At 44.4% G+C, this 19,810-nt stretch overlaps 1 protein-coding gene across 2 annotated transcripts in view; it reads right to left on the bottom strand.

Moving 5' to 3' along the window:
- LOC147748313 (coagulation factor XI-like) overlaps window positions 1-19,810 on the bottom strand; it is a 372,640-nt gene that overhangs the window by 44,790 nt on the left and 308,040 nt on the right. For both annotated transcript variants that reach the window (XM_086936406.1, XM_086936407.1), the window contains exons 5-8: window positions 9,227-9,389; window positions 7,417-7,529; window positions 3,208-3,376; window positions 444-547 (exon numbers count right to left, since the gene is read on the bottom strand). In XM_086936406.1, the coding sequence (XP_086792532.1) occupies window positions 444-547; window positions 3,208-3,376; window positions 7,417-7,529; window positions 9,227-9,389 (549 nt within the window). The remainder of the gene's footprint in view (window positions 1-443; window positions 548-3,207; window positions 3,377-7,416; window positions 7,530-9,226; window positions 9,390-19,810) is intronic.

Below are 19,810 nucleotides of genomic sequence, written 5' to 3'. Positions count from 1 at the left end.
ACGTATGCCCTATTTGCATAGACTTTGTCACTTCATGTAATCTATTTGGATGGGAGAAAACATGCAATGCATTGGCTCAACCAAATTCTTGGTCACAAATGCACAAAGTTGCTGAAAGAAAGACTGGCAGACTATCAACTCTGAACATAATGAACATATTTTCATCAAAACAGTTTCCCTAAAACTGTAGCTCCTGATTTAAAATAATATCCTTGAGGTGGGTCTGCACACAAATAGATATTGCACTGAGAAACTAGGATTTATCCTAAATGAACCTGGCAGATTGTTTTGCCATACAATTTGATGTTTCAAACCCAGGGGACTTACCCACAGACACCCACGCGTTCAATGATAATTGAAGATTTACCCAAATGTGAAAACAGTTTTAGAACACATCTTACAAGTATACATTTACAAGCCATGCAGTAGAATTTTGACCTTACTTCTTTTAATCCCAAAGCTTCTTAGCGAGAAGCCTGAAACGACGTTGCTTAATTGAGTCATCGTCGGCATCATTGTGGTAGAGCTCTTCAGATAGCAAAAGAACCTAATGAAAAATAGATTACCAACCAATCAAAATCTAAATATTTAATCTGCCCTAACATGGTCTACAGTCATCATGTGTGGTTTTTCACAGTTTAACCAGCGGAACCATCTGAAAAGACTCAGTTGCTGCTCCTTTGATGAATGTAGACAACCCACAGAAGAACCTGCAGGACATTTAAAAGGGAAGTGGACATTGTCAAAGCCTCCCTGGGATGTTCTTGAGTATAAAACTTCCACTCTACCCCACATATAAATTGTGACTGCTCTGACTGGATCATCGTGTTGCTACCTCTTCCTCCCAGGTGTTTCTGACTCCAATCCCAGCTCCTCTCCCAACCTTCAGTGTAGCATAGTGTTTGAGTGGTCAGGTTTTCAGCACCTTTTGAGGTCTGAGGACCTAGCAGGGACTGTCTCGTGGCCCAAAGTCTTCCTTTGCTCCTACTGCAGTCATTGGGAATGTTTCAGTCACCAAGGACAACAAAAGTAGCTCCTATGTGCCTGTACTTTTGCAGATGCCAGAAGTGATCATGTTTTTAACATGCCAATTGTGGCCCACGCGCTGATGGCCCCATAGAAGACCCAGAATGGACTGCAAGCCCACGGCTACTGCACAAGCAAATATTAGATGCTTCAGCTGCTTGCCTACAAAGGCATAATTAACATGCCCTATATGGGTAGTTCACAGCTGCAGAAATGGAGATTAATAAGAGTTTTAACAATTCAGTTTGTTAATGCTTATCTGAAATTGATCCTTCAACAATACAAATGCAAGGTGTGCAGCTTCTTGCCTAGTATAGCTTCAGTGTTTCTATAAGTTCATACAGGTTGTCTGTGAGCTATGTCATCCTGAGTGTGATTATAACTCACTAAAAAGGGGAGAGGGTCAATAAATCTCCGGTACCCGAAGCCCCTAATATAACATGTTAACACAGAAAGAGGTAGAGAGGACACAGCCCACACTAATACATTAACCGACATGCAGTGGCACAAATCGTGTGTTTTGAAAACTGCCCTCACTCACACACAAAAGTGTGTGACATGCTTCATCATCGGGTCTGATAACAAAACGCCCTGGCTTAGCCACGCACAGGACGGAGCATAGGGAGGGGGAAACACAAAACAACATAAATGAGACAAAACAGTGATAACAAAGTGAGTGTTACCCTGTGATTGGGTACAGTGATAGAAAAAAATGCAGCAATAGAAGTGTTTAAAACTGGCTCATGGATACCCTTCAGACCTTTATTCCTGGGTTCCACGGTCATCCTGAGTGTGATGACACATTGCTCCAATGGTAGGAGTTCTATAGGTGACAGTGGAGAATGAACGTTGCGTTATGGACAAGCTGGGGTAACATCTGTGATCTTGGGGGGGTGTCTGAGAAACTGTCTTGTATATCTGGTGAATTTGTAAAGAAACTTACATGCAAGTCTAAGGAGTCTATTTGCAACTGCAGCCTGTGCTACCCACAACAAAGCTCAGCCTGGGTTCCAGGCAGAGCCAGATCGACCATGTATCCCATTGAATATCCCACTAGGAGCTAGAGGCTTCGGAGGCCGGCTTTTGAAGGCCATGGCCATGGCCACTGCATGCACTTGTGTGACATTCCCCAGCTCCCAGAGGTGAAATGAGGCAGTCACAGCGGCAGTGAGAGTGTAAGTGAGTGTGTGAGAGAGGTAGAGCGAGGAAAAGACAGAGAGAGGCCTTGAATCCAGAGGAAACTTCTGATTGACTGCAAGCAAAATTAGTTCAAGCATGTTCTTGAAAGAGTAACATACTTTTGCATTTTGATTGCTTTGGGGCATTTTCCAGCACACAAAAAATCCCACATATAATAGGGGGACAAACATCAAGCTCAGGCACACCTCAAAAATAATTTCTTCTTAAAGACAGGGGGGCAGATCTACAAGGAAGTGCTGCAGCGTGGCACCACAAGCCCTTTGGCTGCGCCATGCTGTGGCACTCCCGAAGCACAGGGATGCAACATATTTACAAGAATATGTTGCATCCCTGTGCTTCCCACTGCCCTGGTGCACAAACTGCAGCCATGCGCTGGTGCGGGCACCCTTGCACCATGGTGCAAGGATGCCTGCGTCGTGGGGAGATTGTATTTGTGCAGAAAGGGGCACCTTCTTGCACAAAAACAATCACTACAGGCATGTTCCTCTTTCAATGCGTGCTTCAGAATGCAGCACACATTGGAAGAAGAAAAAACATTGCACCTCGCTACGCTACCTCTAGGGTGGCGTAGCATTCAGACGCATCCCCAGATTTACGGTTTCTTGCAAATCTGGACATGTGTCTTGTTCCATGGGTGTTGCGTGGGAACACCCACAGCAACACCCATGGAACGTTCCTTCAACACAAAGTGCTGCGTGTGAAGGGTCCGTATTTACAAGGAGAAGAAAAGTCACGCAGGGTGGCTTTTCCTTCCCTTGTAAATATTGAGGAGCCCCCTGCGCCACCAGTACCTCACGAAAAGTGACATACTGGTGGCGCAGGGGACTTGTAAATCTGCCCCACAATTTCCATTACTATGAAAAGATGAGCATGAATAATGCACAGGGGTCAGAGATAAGGATAGTAGCATAACCACATATCGGTGACTCCCACAGTATATTATATAAGGACAGACAGACAGATAGATAGATAATCTTTTACTTTCTGTTGTCAGCAGTCCAGTCTGCTGTGAGAAATGTGAAGTACTGGCAGCGAGGATGGTTGCTGCAGATGAGCTGGCAGTACTCAGCATCAGGAGCCAGAACCTGGTCAAAGTTGTCGCCAGGAAAATCAACCTTGGGAATGAGATATTTAGTACATGTGGCACCACCTGAAAAGGGAGAGAAGGAGAAGAGAGGAATGCATTTTCATCAAAGACTACCTTCCATTTCACCAACATAAATGTCAAGCTTCTACTTTGCTACTTCTATGAGTGACAATTCGTTGGAAGTGGACAGCATGACATGCCCTACCCCTCACACACCTGTAGTGTCAGGCTTGAGATTTAGACTCACTGAAAATAAACCTTGACTGACTCCATTGAGCGCTGGTTGAGGAGGCAGGAAACCACAATCAGAAACAGATCTGCCCATGCTGCAGCCAGCCCCCAAAATATCTAAACTAAAATCCGGATATACTTTAACAATATACAAACCAACTAAAGCCGTGAGATGAACATCCATTCCCACTAATTACAATTAATTTAAGACCGAATTTATTTTGACTAATTTCACAGTTTAATTGAAATGAAAATTGAGGCGAATGGGCAAGGCGGTAGAAATGTTTGTGGGCTGTGGCCTGTATTTTTATAAATAAACTAAATAACATCTCTGATGTGGTCTGTCTGCCTCCACCTAAGCCTCATGTGACTAAAGGCAAGTAGAAGAGATGAGAGCTGGCAGAGGGGGGCACGAGGGAAGGTAGATTGAGACGAGAGGGCAGGCATAGAGACGTGGGTGGTGGAAGGAGACACAAGAGAAGGCAGTATAAAACATGAGGTTAAGCAGAAGGAGACTTGAGGCACAGCAGATGCAGGCATGTGTGACGGCTGATTTTGGCATAGGATGGAGACAAGAGGGCAAGTACTGCAAGACATGATGAAGACATGGCAGAGGAAGACCAGGAGTTCAAATCAACATGAGTAGTGCTAGCAAGCAGAGGAACGGAGTGATGGCAGAGACAGCGGGAGCTGCAAAGAAAGGAGAGGAAAAGATAACATAAGTCAAGAGGCAGTGGGAAGTAATTTGTAGATCTCCATCACAACTGTGATGGTAGGCAGCAAGACTTGGAAAGCAGACACAGACTAAGCGGGGTCACAGAAAAGAATCAGAGGGTTAGGCAGAAGTAGAAACATTGATGGTAGATTGATGGAGAGACCTCAGAACCTCCGGCCCATCTCCCTGCTTCTGTTCCCAGACAAAGTCATCAAGAAGATCGTCAACAGACAGCTAACCCGATACCTTGAAGAAAACAGCATCCTGGACCCATCCCAGTCAGGGTTCCGCAGCAACCACAGTACCGAGACTGCCCTCATCGCCGCCACCGACGACATCAGGACCCTGCTGGACAACGGTGAGACTGCGGCCCTCATCCTCCTGGACCTCTCCACCGCCTTTGACACCGTCTGCCACCGCACACCACGCACACTCCTCCACGACGCAGGGATCCAAGACAAGACCCTGGAATGGACCACCTCCTTCCTCTCCGGCAGAACCTAGAGTGTCCGCCTCCCCCATTCCGATCCGAAGCCTCCAAGATCATCTGCGGCGTACCCCAGGGATCATCCCTCAGCCCGACACTGTTCAACATCTACATGGCCCGCTCGCACAGGTCGCCCGACAGCATGACCTCAACATAATCTCCTACGCCGACGACACTCAACTGATCCTCTCCCTCACTAAGGACCCCCTCACCGCCAAATCCAACCTCCACGAAGGAATGAAGGCAGTCGCCGACTGGATGAAGATCAGCAGACTGAAGCTGAACACGGACAAGACAGAGGTCCTCATCCTCGGCTCCAACTCTTCAGCCTGGGACGACTCCTGGTGGCCTACGGCACTGGGAGCAGCCCCGACACCCACCGACCACTCATGGAACCTGGGAGTCATCCTCGAGTCAACACTCTCCATGACCAAGCAAGTCAACGCAGTCTCCTCCTCCTGCTCCAACACCCTTCGCATGCTCCGCAAGATCTACAGGTGGATCCTGGCAGATACAAGAAGAACAGTCACCCAGGCCCTCGTCAGTAGCAGACTCGACTATGGAAACGCCCTCTACGCGGGAGCCCCGGCCAAGCTCATCAAACAACTGCAACGCATTCAAAACGCCTCTGCACGCCTGATCCTTGACATACCACGCCACGGCCACATCACCCCTCACCTGAGAAACCTGCACTGGCTCCCCGTCAACAAGAGGATTTCCTTCAAACCCCTCATCCACACACACAAGGCACTCCACAAGACCGCCCCAGCCTACCTCAACAGACGACTCTTCTTCTACATCCCCAACCGCCAGCTCCGTTCCGCCGACCTCGCCCTCGCCACCGTCCCTCGCATCCGAAAAACAACCACCAATGGCAGATCCTTCTCCCACCTCACCGCCAAAACCTGGAACACCCTCCCACTGAACCTACGACAGACCCAAGACCTGCTGACCTTCAGGAGGCTACTCAAGACCTGCCTGTTCGACCAGTAGTGCCCCCCCCCTTTTTTCCCCCCAGCGCCTTGAGACCCTCACGGGTAAGTAGTGCGCTCTACAAATTCTTGATTGATTGCTTGATTGATAGATACAGAGGGTGAGACAGTGGGGGCAGACAGAGGAAGAGGTGTTTAAAAAGCAAGTGGTGGTTGAATGAAGACAGATCAGGTAGATGAATGAATATGGTAATATTAGTCTCTGTCGAAAGTCATGAATGTAATTCTTACATCTCCTACAGGGGGATGCCTCCAAGACACATCTCATCCAGGTCATCCTATTTGAGTTCTTGTCCACCACCCATCTCTCAGTAGGTGGCCACTCCTACGGTCGCAATTCATGTCTGTTCCATGATACCCACAGTCCATATACGTACTTTATTCCTTACAATACTCTTTCCATCTGCCTCACTATAGGTGCTCTTTGCTCACTATTTCTGATTGCCTTTCTCCCACAACAAACCTAAAACTACAACCAACTGCTCATCCATCCTCCTCCATCAAACTCTCTTGTTCCTGGCAGCATCTGCCAACAAAAACACTATTTTCTTCTGGGTCATCCTACCCTGTTGTCCTGTACTGTGAGACCTCCCCTGTGTCCTTCCAACTCAGTGTCAGTCCACCCATCACCTGGGTGCTCCTATTGCTAGTGCCCAAGAGCAGTAGCGGCCCGTGGAGGGAGTTCTGTGGGGCGGTGGGACGGGGACGGGCAGGGTGATGGGTAATAAACTACGGAATAGGGCCGAACGGAGGTAAGTAAACAAATAAATAAATAAAACGAATTTCGTTGCGCGAGCTGCATCGCATTTGGCAATGCAGCACGCACAATTAAATTTGTTTTATTTATTTATTTGTTTACTTACCTCTGTTTGCCCGTATTCCGTAGTTTACTAACCCCCACTCTGCCCCTCCCCCGCTTGCCACACCGCCCCGCGGTACTCTCTCCATGGGCCGCTACTGCTCAAGAGGTGTGGCTTGCAGCCAGCTTCCCACCGGGGGTGGCACCAGAGAGACAGGAAAATAGTATGGAAGGTGGTTCAAAGTCAGGGCAATGACGTGTTTGATGGAGTGTGTGTGTGTGTGTGTGTGTGCACACATGAGATGAAGCACAATCGCTGTAGTTGTGTGACTGGCCATGCTGGGGGTCACCTTGGATGACCACAAATGGAACTGCATCCATGACCAGTGCTTACCTCACTCCCAAGTTGGCCTGGCAGTGGGATTTGCATTACTTTCAAAGTTTTTAATTACACTTTAGCTGGAGATGAAGTCAACATTGCACATAGTCAGGTAGATGCTCATTGTGGTCTGTTGGCCAGACAACAAGAGCTCTTTGTCTGAAAAGTGAGAACATTTGTGTGGTGTGGCTTGCAACTGGGGGGATGGGGAAGTATGCAATGAAGTCAACAAAGGAGGACTATCTGTCTTTAGAAGGAGATGGGGAATGAGATAGAGCTTTACATTATGCATCTGCTGATTAGGGTATGTTTGCGTTTCTAAAGTGATGGGGTAAAGGATGAGGAGAAGAAATGTAATTCATTACATGAAGCGAAGGTTACTGGGTAACTATAAATGTCACACTGTCTACCTTTAAAAATATTTCTTGCATTGATTTCTGCACAGTCCCTTCACATCAGCCAGGCCCCAAAAAGCAACCTGGCTATTGCCCAGTACTTACAAGTGTTGTAGTCATAGCAGTCCCTTGGGCTGAAGCCAGAGATAACGCCGGCAAGGACATTAATGACTGGTGGAGATGGCAGCTTCATAACGAATTTCTGGAAGCACATTTTACTGGAATTGAAAGGCAGAGCATCCTCATTGAAGTTACTGCTTTATTAATAACACAGAGCTTTTTCATAAACATACAAAATGACAGTGATCCCAGACAGTTATCATTAAATACAGAGCCTTGCTGATACCACGGAGTGTTTTCGTCGATTGTACATCCTTCTTGGTAGGTTGTAGTATACAGCAGTGCATACTAGTGTAAGCATGAAACACTGATCCCGCTTCATTAAAAAAAAAAAAAAAAATGGAACCTTCCCCAGGTAAAGCTATATCTGCTATCCTCAGTGATGCGAGCTGCCCCCTCAGCCCTTCAATCCATGCTCTGTCTTCTAAATTTAATTTGGCCGGTAACATGCGTGAAATTTTCACGAAAACATTACTTGCTGGAAGAAGACATGAATGATAATATCAGGACACTGGTTTGAGCAAAAATTGTCTTGGTGGGACATTTTGGATTCTATCCAGTTTCCGTAAGCAAACGTGTAATTGATATTTAGCTCAGATGAAGTTGGTGGTCTTGTGTAGTTAGTTTCCAATCCAACTAACTGCACAAGACTCCCTCTGACCAGTGTACTTACTGTACACATTAGATGTTGATTATTGCTCATAGACGTTTTCAACAGGGATCCGTTCACAAATGCTTTCTATTATAAATGTGTGACGATTGTTCTACACTTTAATATATGTATTATCTCACTTGTCATAATGAGGGGACAAATTATTAATACCCGTCCTTTACCTTTTATCCTGATGAAGGCTTCCTATGAATTATGTTATGAGCCAAAAAGCCATTGCTACACAAAAACACCTGAACATAAATGTGCTATGAGATAATATGTGCAAAGATTTATTATCATAGTTTAAGGGATAGTTTCACAAAGAGTGTTTGGAAGATCATCTAAGTTTATGACTTGAATATGCAACAGTGTCTTAGCTTATGCTCAATCATATCGGACATTCTGTCTTACCTTAATGATGGTAAAGGATCATTCCATCTTTTAACCCTTATTTTCAAAAACATTTTTGGCTCATATTTTATTAAACAACATATATGATGGAAAAGAACGCTATTCAATATCCTTCAACTAAGTGATTTACTTTTATTTTTGTATGACCCATGGATTATATATCTTCTGATGGTTAAGGGCCTCATTTAGAGTTTGGCAGACAGGGTACTCCATTGCAAACCGAAACTTTGGTCCGCCTGCCTCATTTAGTGCCAGCCAGACCTTTGGTTTTCTGTTGACGGAGCATCCCCAGGGCTGTCAGTGGAAGGCATTACTTCATTAACTCTATATCGGGTGGATGGTGTAAAGTATTTTTCTGTTGTCAAGGCCAGAAGAAACCCCTTGCCCCAAAAGTTGGTTCTCGCCACGGCACAGATCCACTATTGTGCTAAGCGGATCAAATATGTACGAGACCCTACCTATGGCTTGTTAGCATAATATAATTTAGAGTTCAGAATTCTGCCACCAAAGACTTTAATTGGCTGGAATTAATAAAAATGTTTATCTTTGTTTGAAAAAACCCACAACAATCTACAACAGCAGCAATCTACATACACAATGTATTAGAATGTTACTGCAACTGCCAACTAAGAGCTGTTTACCTCTGTAGGTTGATGATTTGTGATAGGTAAGTAACGCTCTCTAAATGTTGATGGATATACATTTGTGATTGCCATAACACTGTGTCCCTACCGCAGTTCTGGAGATGGATTATAATATTCTGTAACATAGGTGAAGAATTGACAGTCAGGGGACTCGGTGCATGCATCCAGGCACTCTGTAGGGTCATCTCGGATGGCAGCCCTAATGTCACTGCCAAGGAAATCAACGTCCTCGTAGGTGCTTGTGAAACAACCTTAAAGTAAGCAGAACAAAGTGCATCATACAAAGAGCTCACCTAATGTGTAATATTACTTAAAAAGTATATTACAACAGATCAGGCACATTGAACATTTTCTATTTATTACTGATTTTTTTAGACAGGCTTTTATTCAGGGGATACCCAATAAAATTATCTGACTCTCTTAACGCAAGGAATTCCAGGTTAACGCAAGTAACCACATTCATCCTTTACCCATGGACAGTGATAGGAGTACCAGACAGCATGGTACCATCAATTCTTTCTCTGTAACATACAACTTGACCTCTATGAAGCAAACTTCATGAAAACTGAAACAGCCCTGGTCCTGCTGCTTTCACCAGCTTCTTGTGATCCTTCCAATCTGGCCACCCTGAAGAAGTATTACACTCCACATTCAGCTCATCACTGGTCTGAGGAATAATAATCATATTACCCTTTAAGGACAGAATTATGATTTCTCTACAATCTAAAAATTCCAGGATTTACAGTACAATTTACAACTTGGTAATTGTCAACATGCCGTCCGACCTAGTCAAAAAATGTATCATTTCCACTTAATCAATGCAACACACAAAGCTTGGTATTCACAGAAAGTGGTGACTTTCCTATTTACCCTATGTGGGCACATTGTATGTAGTGGGAACCGCATGCATGCCTTATGTTAGGACATTTGTGGAATTTCACTTCCTTTAATAAAGAATTCCAGATCCATACACCAATTCAGTGAATTCAAACATTATTTTCCATAAACAATTTTTAGTAGTAATATATTAATTGTTTGGATTTAAAAAGTAAAATATACATTTTTCACACGTAAAAGTTTTTTGGCACATAGTCTAGATATACACATACATAACTTAACATATATTTTAGTCACAGTATTTTATTATTTGTTTTTTGATAATTCAGCACGAACAGTACAGCCGGGGGAAATAGAAATAGAGACGAACAAAAAAACCACAAATTAAAAAAAAGGGGGGAAACACAACTACAGTCACAGTTTTACATCGATGATTAGTAGTACATGTTATCTAATACAAGGCATTTCACCTACAGACTAGACGTAATATGGGGCGATTATAGCACAGATCAATCGTCATACACTGCACCCAGACATTTGATGATTCTTGGTCTCGAGCATACAAGGCAAAGTATGGACTAAACCGTAGCTAACATGATGAGGAACAAACTAGTATACAGTGGATTCCTAAACATCCAACCACAAGTATGAAATGAAATGAAAGAAACACTTATAAAGCACGTAGCTACCCTAAAGCATCCCAGCGCTATCTGCGGCAACAGACAGACAAGACATCTTTACTGGTTGTTGACTCTGAAAAGCCAAGTTTTAAGGAGTTTTCGGAAAGGTAAATGGTTGGACTCCCGATGTAGCTGGGGAGGAAGGGCATTCCAAAGCTTGATAATCAAAAGTCAGGGAACGATCCAGCCATATGCCAAGACTCTTGATCTGATTTTGGGTACTGGGGCAGGACCAAGAATGTTTGGCCACAGTAGCCCAGGATTGAAATTTGGCAGATTGCCTAGGAGCATGAGGTCCATCTTGTCTCCGTTTAATTTCAGGCAGGAGAGCTCCATCCATTTAGCTACCTTCTCCAGGTACGGACCTAAGCTGGAAGACAGGTCATGCAGCCCATTGCCTCTATACTGGCTCCTTCACTCTGGCTCACTCGACTCCCTTCCAGCCAGGTAGCTTTGATACAGCCCCCAGAAGCTTTTTGGGTGATTCTGAGGAGGTAGCAATTCACTATACAACTCAGACTGTGTATTGCAGTACAGCATATCCTTTGACTACTCTGCAATAGTAGGTTCTGGCCCTGGGGCTCAGCGCATCACAATCCTGCGCTTAGCTAGGAGCATTCCCATGTCGATCAAACGCTGTCCGTCTTTACGCAAGTGTCTCGAGTGCCCTAAGAGAGCCAATAGGGGGTTTAGTGGTAGTGAAAAGGCAACAATCTCACTCAACGTGTGGAATATTAGTCTCCAGAACGTAGCTATGTCAGGCCATAACCAGGGGACATGCATAAACCCTGCTGGATGAGATCTACAATGCTCGCATTGTGCAGAATCTCGGAGTCCATATCTATGTAGTGTCACTGGCGTGTAATAAATTCTATTGAGGAACTTGAAATGTCTGAGAAGATATCTACCATTCAAGGAAGCGCTTTCTGTGACCTCACAACAATATCGCCAGGTGGTGTCATCAAGAGCCTCCCTCAGATCATTTTCCCAATCCAGTCTAGCCTTAGCGAAATGTTTTATGCGGTAGTCCTGTATTATGCTGTAAATTTTGGAGACTGCCTTACTGGGGGAGTCAGTTCGCAGCAAGAAGGAGAAAGGAGCTACTTCAGGCGGTTCCAAAGCTTCCTGCCAAAGTAACCCAAGTAAAGCATGTCAGGCTCTGTGGAAGTGAAACGTTGTAAGGGGAGAGAAGTTATGTCCCTCAGCCTCAACATCTTCTTACCAATGAGCTTTGCCTTCCGAAAACAAGTTCCTAATTATAGTGAAATTGAGTGACTCTAAAACATGGGCCACTTCCTTCTCCGTGCAGATCGGCAACCACTGGCACCACCCCACCAGAGTCAAGGGGGAGTAGAATATTGAGCCCACCTACCTCTTCAGCAAGTTCTGCCAAGCATGTACAGTAGAACTGACAGAATCAAAGATGCCAGGTCATCTAACTGGAGACAGAAAAATTGCGCAGTAAGCGGAGAAGGCACAGCTGCCACCTTTTTAATCTGCAGATGTGGCAAGTCTGCCTGCTGATGAATCCAGTAATAAGCATGCAAGCACTGCTCCACCCGGTGATATAATTCTAAATCCGGAGCTCCAAGCCCACCCATAGAATAAGGTAATGAGAGTATGTCCCATTTGGCGTGAGATTGCTTAATTGCCCAGACAAACTTCCCCAAGAGTGATCTGAGGGTACTGAAGAAGTGTGCGGAAAGCACCACTGGCACATTTAGAAACAAGAACAGGAACCTTGGTAGCACCACCATTTTCAACAGGGAGATGCGACCCAGAAGTGACAAAGGCAAGTGTATCAAGCGTTCCACCTCCTCTTCTAGTCTGGTGATCGCTTTGCCGTAATTCTCATGGAACACTATCTCAGAATTCATATAAACCTGAATGCCCAGGTAGCGCACTGGCTCAGCAGACCACGGTAAAGGGAAATCCAGCTCAACAGCTTCATGACCAGGGTCAGGGGAAAAATAGTTGATTTAGGCCAGGTAATTTTGAGGTCTGAAAGTTCAACATATCTTCCCTCAGCACAATGGGCAAATTGGACTCTACGTCTTGGAATTAGAACAGCGTTTCATCGGCATAAGTGGATACTATTAGGTTATATCCTGGAAAGCGAATCCCTCTATTCCCATGGTACTACCTGAGGGCGCAGGCCAGGGGCTCTGACACCGAAGCATATAGCAATGGTGATAAGTGGCACCCCTGGTCGCTGAGGATATTGATTGATTACTGGACCCTAGGACCTCCGGGAGACCCACGAGCCAGCTTACCTTGCCCCCAGCAAGACCGCAGAGAAACCGGGTGCCTGCCTGTTCGCGTCCCCCTCCCGCCGCCGCAATTGTGATCAAGCAGCGGCCGCCGAGCGGAAGGGGGCCCAGAACCACATCTCCCGCCAGGCTGTGCGTCGGGAGACGCCCAACACATCGCGCCAGGCGGCGCATAAGACCAGCGTCACCCCCGCGTCGCGGGAGCGCCCGGGGCGAAGCCTGGGCAAAGGGCGGGCCCTCTGTGGCCCTCGGGGACTGAGGTAGGCTGGGCTGGGCCGCATTATTAACATTTTCATCTTAATATTTTGCTGTGATTTGAGGTGAAGTGCCTCCGTGTGAGGTATAAAAACCGACAGCCTGCTCCTTTGACTTAGACTGGAAAATAATCACCAGATTTCCCTTCATTGATTCATTCATTTTATGGACTAATTCACGTTCTTAATTATACTCTTTGTGGAGCTTAAGCTTTGAACTACTTAATTTGTTTAATTGTTGGGGATGATGACTAAGAAACTTCGCTCTGGAAGAATATTGGGGGGAAGGACATGCGCCAAAACAAAATCCAACCCCCAAAGAAATAAATCAGTCAATAACCCTCTACTGAAGGGTCAATGTCAGCTTTTTAAACTGTGGGAAAAACCCGTGGATAAGAATTTACCAGTTGATGAAATCGAAGGCTCTGTCACAGTTTCGCATGCGGGACCGACAAAAGTGGTAGACAATTCGGATCCCCATTTGATTGTGAGAGATCCATCCCAAGTAGAAACTGCTGCGAGGACTTGTCTTGTACATTCTGAATTTGATAGCGATATCAAGCTCTATGCTCAAACTGCTGAGGGAGAACAAGCCAATAACTTACCAGCCCTACAAGTCTCCGCTCCTTATGTTCGGTCAGGAGGTGATTCCTCATTGTCAACCATTGACTTAGAACTTTGTGGTCGCTACTTGGATGGCGGTAGTTTGAAATCTCCAGAAGCCATCAAGTCTTCAGTGGGTGCTACTCCTTCTGGGCTATTGTTGTATAGCAGCACTCCATCTATAAATGCACAGGACATGTCCGCATTGCTAAACGTCTCCAAGAGCCCTGAGCTTAATCTATCCGGCATTTGTCCTTCTGTTGCTGCAGGCGAAAAACCTATATCTGAATCCTTGATTGCCCTGGAACATTTACTGGCCTCTATATTACTTTTGGGCAAATTTGTGGGTAGCTCTGACTGTATCTTGGATTCTGTCACACAAATATTGAATACGTTGTTGCTAAAAGTACCTGAAAGAGTACTGACCCTCCATCTGAGGAGGGTATTAGCAAGGCAACGGTGTGTGTAAATGTTCCTGCAGGAAATTCTGGTATAAAGACTGCAGTAGTAGTTCAAGTAAAAGATGCCACGGTCCTTCCGATCACTGCGGCAGCTAACTGTGTAAAGATCTCAGAATTTGAAATAGAGGAAGAAAACCTGACTGTTTCAGACTTAAAAGTGGTACAAGAATTATATCCAATATTTATCCCTGACAAAAACGGGCAACATGATGATGAGAAAGAGGAAAAGGAAAGAAATCGGCAAACATAGAAATAATAAAGGAAAAAAAAGGAAACCTGTGCGCAAATACAGGAAGAAAAGACAGAGGCGGATAATCTTCCAAGATCCAATTGCTTTAACTGGTAATGAAGATAATGTTAGTGAGTCTAACTCTGTGGCCACGAGCCCGGTTGTTGATACCCGCCTCTCCGTCTGTGGACCAAAGGTCATATTCAACACTCTTCCTACGGCTGTGGAGGACTTACCCCAGAATGGTGGACATGGGTTGATCTCCCCCCCAGTGGCAGAGGTGATGAGAACTATCCCGGCCGTACTTGGGGCCCTCAACCCTCTGGCTTCTTCTTTTTCACTTCTAGAAGAGGATGGTGTATGTCCCCATTTCTCCTCCCAGGCAAAAGTATCAACGTCTTATGTGGACACTTTGGTTTTGGACTTTTTGCCTTTACTTGATGCTGACTTGCCCTTAAACAGATCATGGTTGCTCAAATGTTTTAAAGACTTGGAAAGTCTTCACCTTATACAATCAAGTGACATTGAGTTAGTTACTCTGTTAGGTGGAGATAGTGTGACACGCATAAGGGTCAAATTTCATTCTAAAATTATTGTAAACCTTATATTACAACAAGCGGAGAATTTCCAATGTAGAGGAATTGACGTTTTGCCTATTTTCTCTCTAGGAAAAGCCAATCCATCTTATGGGTTGGCCCAATGGGGTGATAAACAAGATGGGGCCCCTTCTCCCTTTAATGATTTAAAGATTTGGGTTTCAAAGGGCAAACGCTCGGTTTCCCAGGAATTGCCCCCCCCCCCCCCACTAATTCAGAACTCTTTTCCCTCAGAGGATAATCAACAGTGGAATTGGCTGCCTAGTGCCCTATCTAATAAGATCACAGATAATCCCAAATTATTTCAACACCTTTAACAATAATTTGAAAATTATTTCTTGGAATGCAGCCGGGATATATAGTAGTCCAGAGAAACTAGAGTTCTTACTCTCGATGGAAGCAAACGTGTACTGCATCCAAGAAACATGGTGTCCTAATAACATTTATGCAGGGAAGGATCACTATGTGTTGGAGGCGCCGGCCACTCCCTCCAAGAATGGCCACGCTAAAGGGGGAATTGCTTGTCTTTTGTCTAACAAATTGCAGTGGAGATTCTCTCACTATATAGACCCAAGTAATCTCTTCCAAGCTATAACAATAGCTAATCCCCCTAGCTCTGCAAATAAGTTCTCTGTTGTAATCATTAATGCTTACATTCCTCCCGAAGAGTGTTTTAACATTTTATTGAAGCAAGTGTTTCATTATATTAGACAGATTAAAGAGGTTTATCCTCCAGCTGAAGTTATACTTGTCGGAGATTTGAACTGTAAAATCTCTAATTCTAGTTTAAATGTATTTAGAAATAAAGCTAAAGAAGAGGCCTACCTTATCCCACAATCTCTCTTCCCAGATAAAATAAAAACTAATAAAAGAGGGAAGATTCTTTTGGAAGAACTGTCGGTAGTCGAGGGGCTTATTCTAAATGGGAGATTACTCATAGGTCCCCCTTTAGCGTTTCAATACTTGAATATGTGATCTCCAATTATGGTATTTTTCCGCTTGTTCAGGATCTAATGGTATCCCCAACAGATTTGAGTGACCACAGTATGATCAGTATAAATATTTCTTTAAAACCTCCTCCCACTGAGTCTTGGTCCCTTAATAATAAAGGTGTTAATTTCCATAGATCTTCGGGTAGATGCTTTTGGAATCCAACTGCCATTATAGGTGTGCAGGATATTCTCTGCAGAACCATATTAGAATTAAGTGAGTGGCAGGGTTCCGAAATTGTAAACTTTGAAAAATTTATGAGGAAGATCATCTTGGATGTGAAAAAGGCTAGTTGTTCAAGGAAAAAGGTAGTATACCCTAGTGTATTGCGTTCCCTGAATAAGGAAATAAATAAACTAGTACGGGAGCAATTTTTACATAGATCTGGTGAACTAGCAAATGAAATATCGATGTTAAAAAGAAGGAGAACTAGATTGAAATTGAAACTTAAAAAAGAGAAGGAAGATTCTGTATGGATAAATTTAAGGGAAGCCGTTGTGCATGGTAAGGCTAGATAATTTTGGTCTATAGTTGGTAAGGGATGTGGTGCCAGAACTAGTCCTCTCCCCATCCCCATTTCTGAAGAGGTATGGTCCTCTTTCATTCTGAAGCTATATGCTGGGAATGGCACATTGGTTGAAGATAGTGAGCTTGTTCAAACACCTGATGGTCCTATTAACTTCCCAACAGAGAAAACCATAGAAATGGCCATAAAGAACATGCACTCCTCCGGAGCAATGGGACCTGACGAGCTACCTATGACGGTTCTGAAGCAGGAGCCCTCTTTATGGAGTAAGATACTCTATCCATTGTTTAGATCGTGCTTTGTCACTAAAATGGTTCCTGCTTCTTGGAGGGGAAGTATATTGATCCCAATTCTTAAGAAGGGAGCTAGGGACAACCCCATGAATTATCGTCTGATAGCTCTCCTTGACTCAATCGGAAAGGTTTTTGCAAAATGGATTTTAACATTACTTAACGAATGGGTCGAAGAGAATAACATCTTACCATTAGAACAAACTGGTTTCCGTAGGGGGCACGGTACATTAGATAATCTCACCGCCCTACAGGTGATCTCGGACAAATACACACATGTGCGAGGGGGGGTGGTGTTTGCTGCGTTTATTGATTTCTCCACAGCGTTCGACAAAGTAGATCGTCGTACGCTGTGGAGAAAACTAGCAGCATTAGGTTTACCATCTTACTTATTGGATCTGGTACGTGCTCTTCATACGGATACTTGGTGTCGTGTGCTCCAAGGTGGAGAAAGGGGTCTCTCGCAATTAATTCCATCTTTGAACGGCCTTAAACAAGGTTGCCTTTTGGCTCCACTATTGTTTTCCCTGTATACTGTAGATCTCCCTGCTTCCTTGTCTGCTTGTGTGGGTATAGCTCCGGTGGTGGGGGGTTTCCTATTTCTTGTCTGATGTATGCAGACGATATCCTCGTCCTAGATTTAACACCTAAGGGCCTGGCTAATCATCTGCAGGCTCTACATGCATTTGCTGAGTCCCATTTTATGAAGATTAATACATCTAAAAGTAAAATTATGTGTATTGCAGGGAAAAAGAAGTGCCGATCCGAAAACTTTGGATGGTCTATAGGCGGCCAGAAATTAGAGGTAGTCAAATCCTATACTTTTTTGGGTAAAATAATTGTGGCCAATTTGAGTGAGAAGCCCCATATCGAGCATAGTTCACGTAAAGCCCTCGCTCATGGCAAAGGTTTGAATTCCCTTTATCTCGCCACTGGTAAAAGACACTTCTCTTGTCTACTTGAGGTGTATAGGGCAAAGATTCCTGCTACGATATTATATGGAATAGAACTTGTAGAGCTGAAGCACTGGGGTTTCTGCCATACAGTTGAAGGGAAACTCCTAAGATCCTTATCTACCCTCAACACCGCGTGCTCCCTGGCCGCATGTAGGCTCGATTTCGGCCTCAGGAGCAGCTGGGTTCAGGAACTATGTGCTTTGGTAAGATGGGTGGCATGTTTGGCCAGAGCAGAACCGGGATCACTGAGAGCTCTTCTTAAAGGAGAATTGTTGGGCAACTTTAAAGAGTTCTCTCGAATAGTAAGGAACTTTAGAAGAGCTGTGTCCACTTCTAGAGTTAGATGAAAGTGTTTTATTTATACATTCGCCGGCTCAGCTAAAAACCTTGCTGAAACAGGCATCGTGGGAACTCTGTTTTAAATCAGATAAGAATGTATTACAAGAAAAGGGGGATTGTGATCTCCTTCTTAATTCTTACTCTATGAAGTTTGCCCAACCCTATGCCACATGGAATGTTCCACATGGTGTTCGAAGATAATGGTTTCTTTTAAGATATGATCTATTGCCTCTAAATTTACTCTTATCCAAATGGTATGGATCCTCTTCGATGTGTAACCTTTGTAATATGAGTGTTCAGGATCGAACTCATGTGCTGCTGACATGCCCTGCACTCCGCTCATTGCGGTTGAAATGGTTAAAGCCAATATGTCTCCAACTAGGCATTTCTAATGTAAATATCTTCCTGCAAGCCTTGTATTGCCCCCCAAATGAAATGTTTTGCTTCTATATCTTTAATTTTTTTAAAGGTTTTTTAGCTATTTATTAATGAGATATGGAGGTGTTTGGTGTTGATTATTCTTGTTTATTGTCAATCGACGCAATCTGTCTTGTGATTGTTGAATTGAATTTTTTCTTTCGTCTGTAATTTGTACTGTGTATTTTATGTGGCCCTCGTTGAGAGCCAAAACCTAATAAATTAAATTGAAGTGGCACCCCTGGTGAGTGCCTCTTGAGATCTTGATAGGAGCAGTGACCATGTCTCTAACCCTTACCCTAGCCGTAGGAGAATTGTATAGGACCGCCACTAATTATGAAAAGATATCCCCCACCCCTAAACGCTTCAACACTGACATCATGAAGGCCGATTCGATTGAACCAAAGGCTTTTTCAGTGTCCTAAAAGACAGCTTCAGCCTTGGTCTCTGGATGAGTGTAATGTATTACCTCAAACACAGTGCGCAGATTATAAGTCAGGTTGCATCCCAGTACAAACCCTGCTTGCTTTTGTCCAACCAAAAGAGGCACCAGAGGGGCCAAATTATTGTTAGCCAAGATTTTAGCAAAACGTTGTGGGTCTACATTGAGTAAAGACAGAGGCCTGAATGAAGAACATTCGTTGGGGGTTTTGCTTGGTTTCAACAGCGTGACAATTAACACTTCCGGCATGGAGGGCGGCATCTCCCCTTCCACGCCCATCTCCTCGAAGAGGGTGATTAAATGTGGGATGAGAAGCGCCTTAAACTCCTTACAGAAAGCAACAGTGAAGCTGCCCTGCCCAGGGGCACTGCCAGCGGGCATTATCTTTAAGTCAGCAAGAATTTACCTAGAGTCGAGTGGCTTCATGAGATATTCTATGTGTTCATTCATCAGCAATGGCAAACGGATTTGCTCTAGATATTCTAGGAGCACTGTATCATCAGTGGATGCTCTAAAACAATACAATTCTGAATAGTACTGACTGAATATTGCTGCAATTTCAGATGGGTCTATGAGTAACTCACCTGTCGCTGCTCGTATTTCCGTAACCCCCGCCGTCTCCCTTCTATGACACAGCAGGGCAGCTAAAACAACACTAAGGCCGAACCCCCTAGCCGTATGTATTGGTGACAGCATAAGAACCCTAGTGTTTAACCTCACTATCAGTGATTTTGTGATATTCTTCCAGTGTTTTTTTGTATTCACCCATCGCCTGATCAATG

This window comes from Lissotriton vulgaris, chromosome 1_1 (genome assembly GCF_964263255.1).
Source record: "Lissotriton vulgaris chromosome 1_1, aLisVul1.2, whole genome shotgun sequence".
Classification (NCBI taxonomy): Eukaryota; Metazoa; Chordata; class Amphibia; order Caudata; family Salamandridae; genus Lissotriton; species Lissotriton vulgaris.
This window is presented reverse-complemented; position numbering and strand designations above follow the sequence as displayed.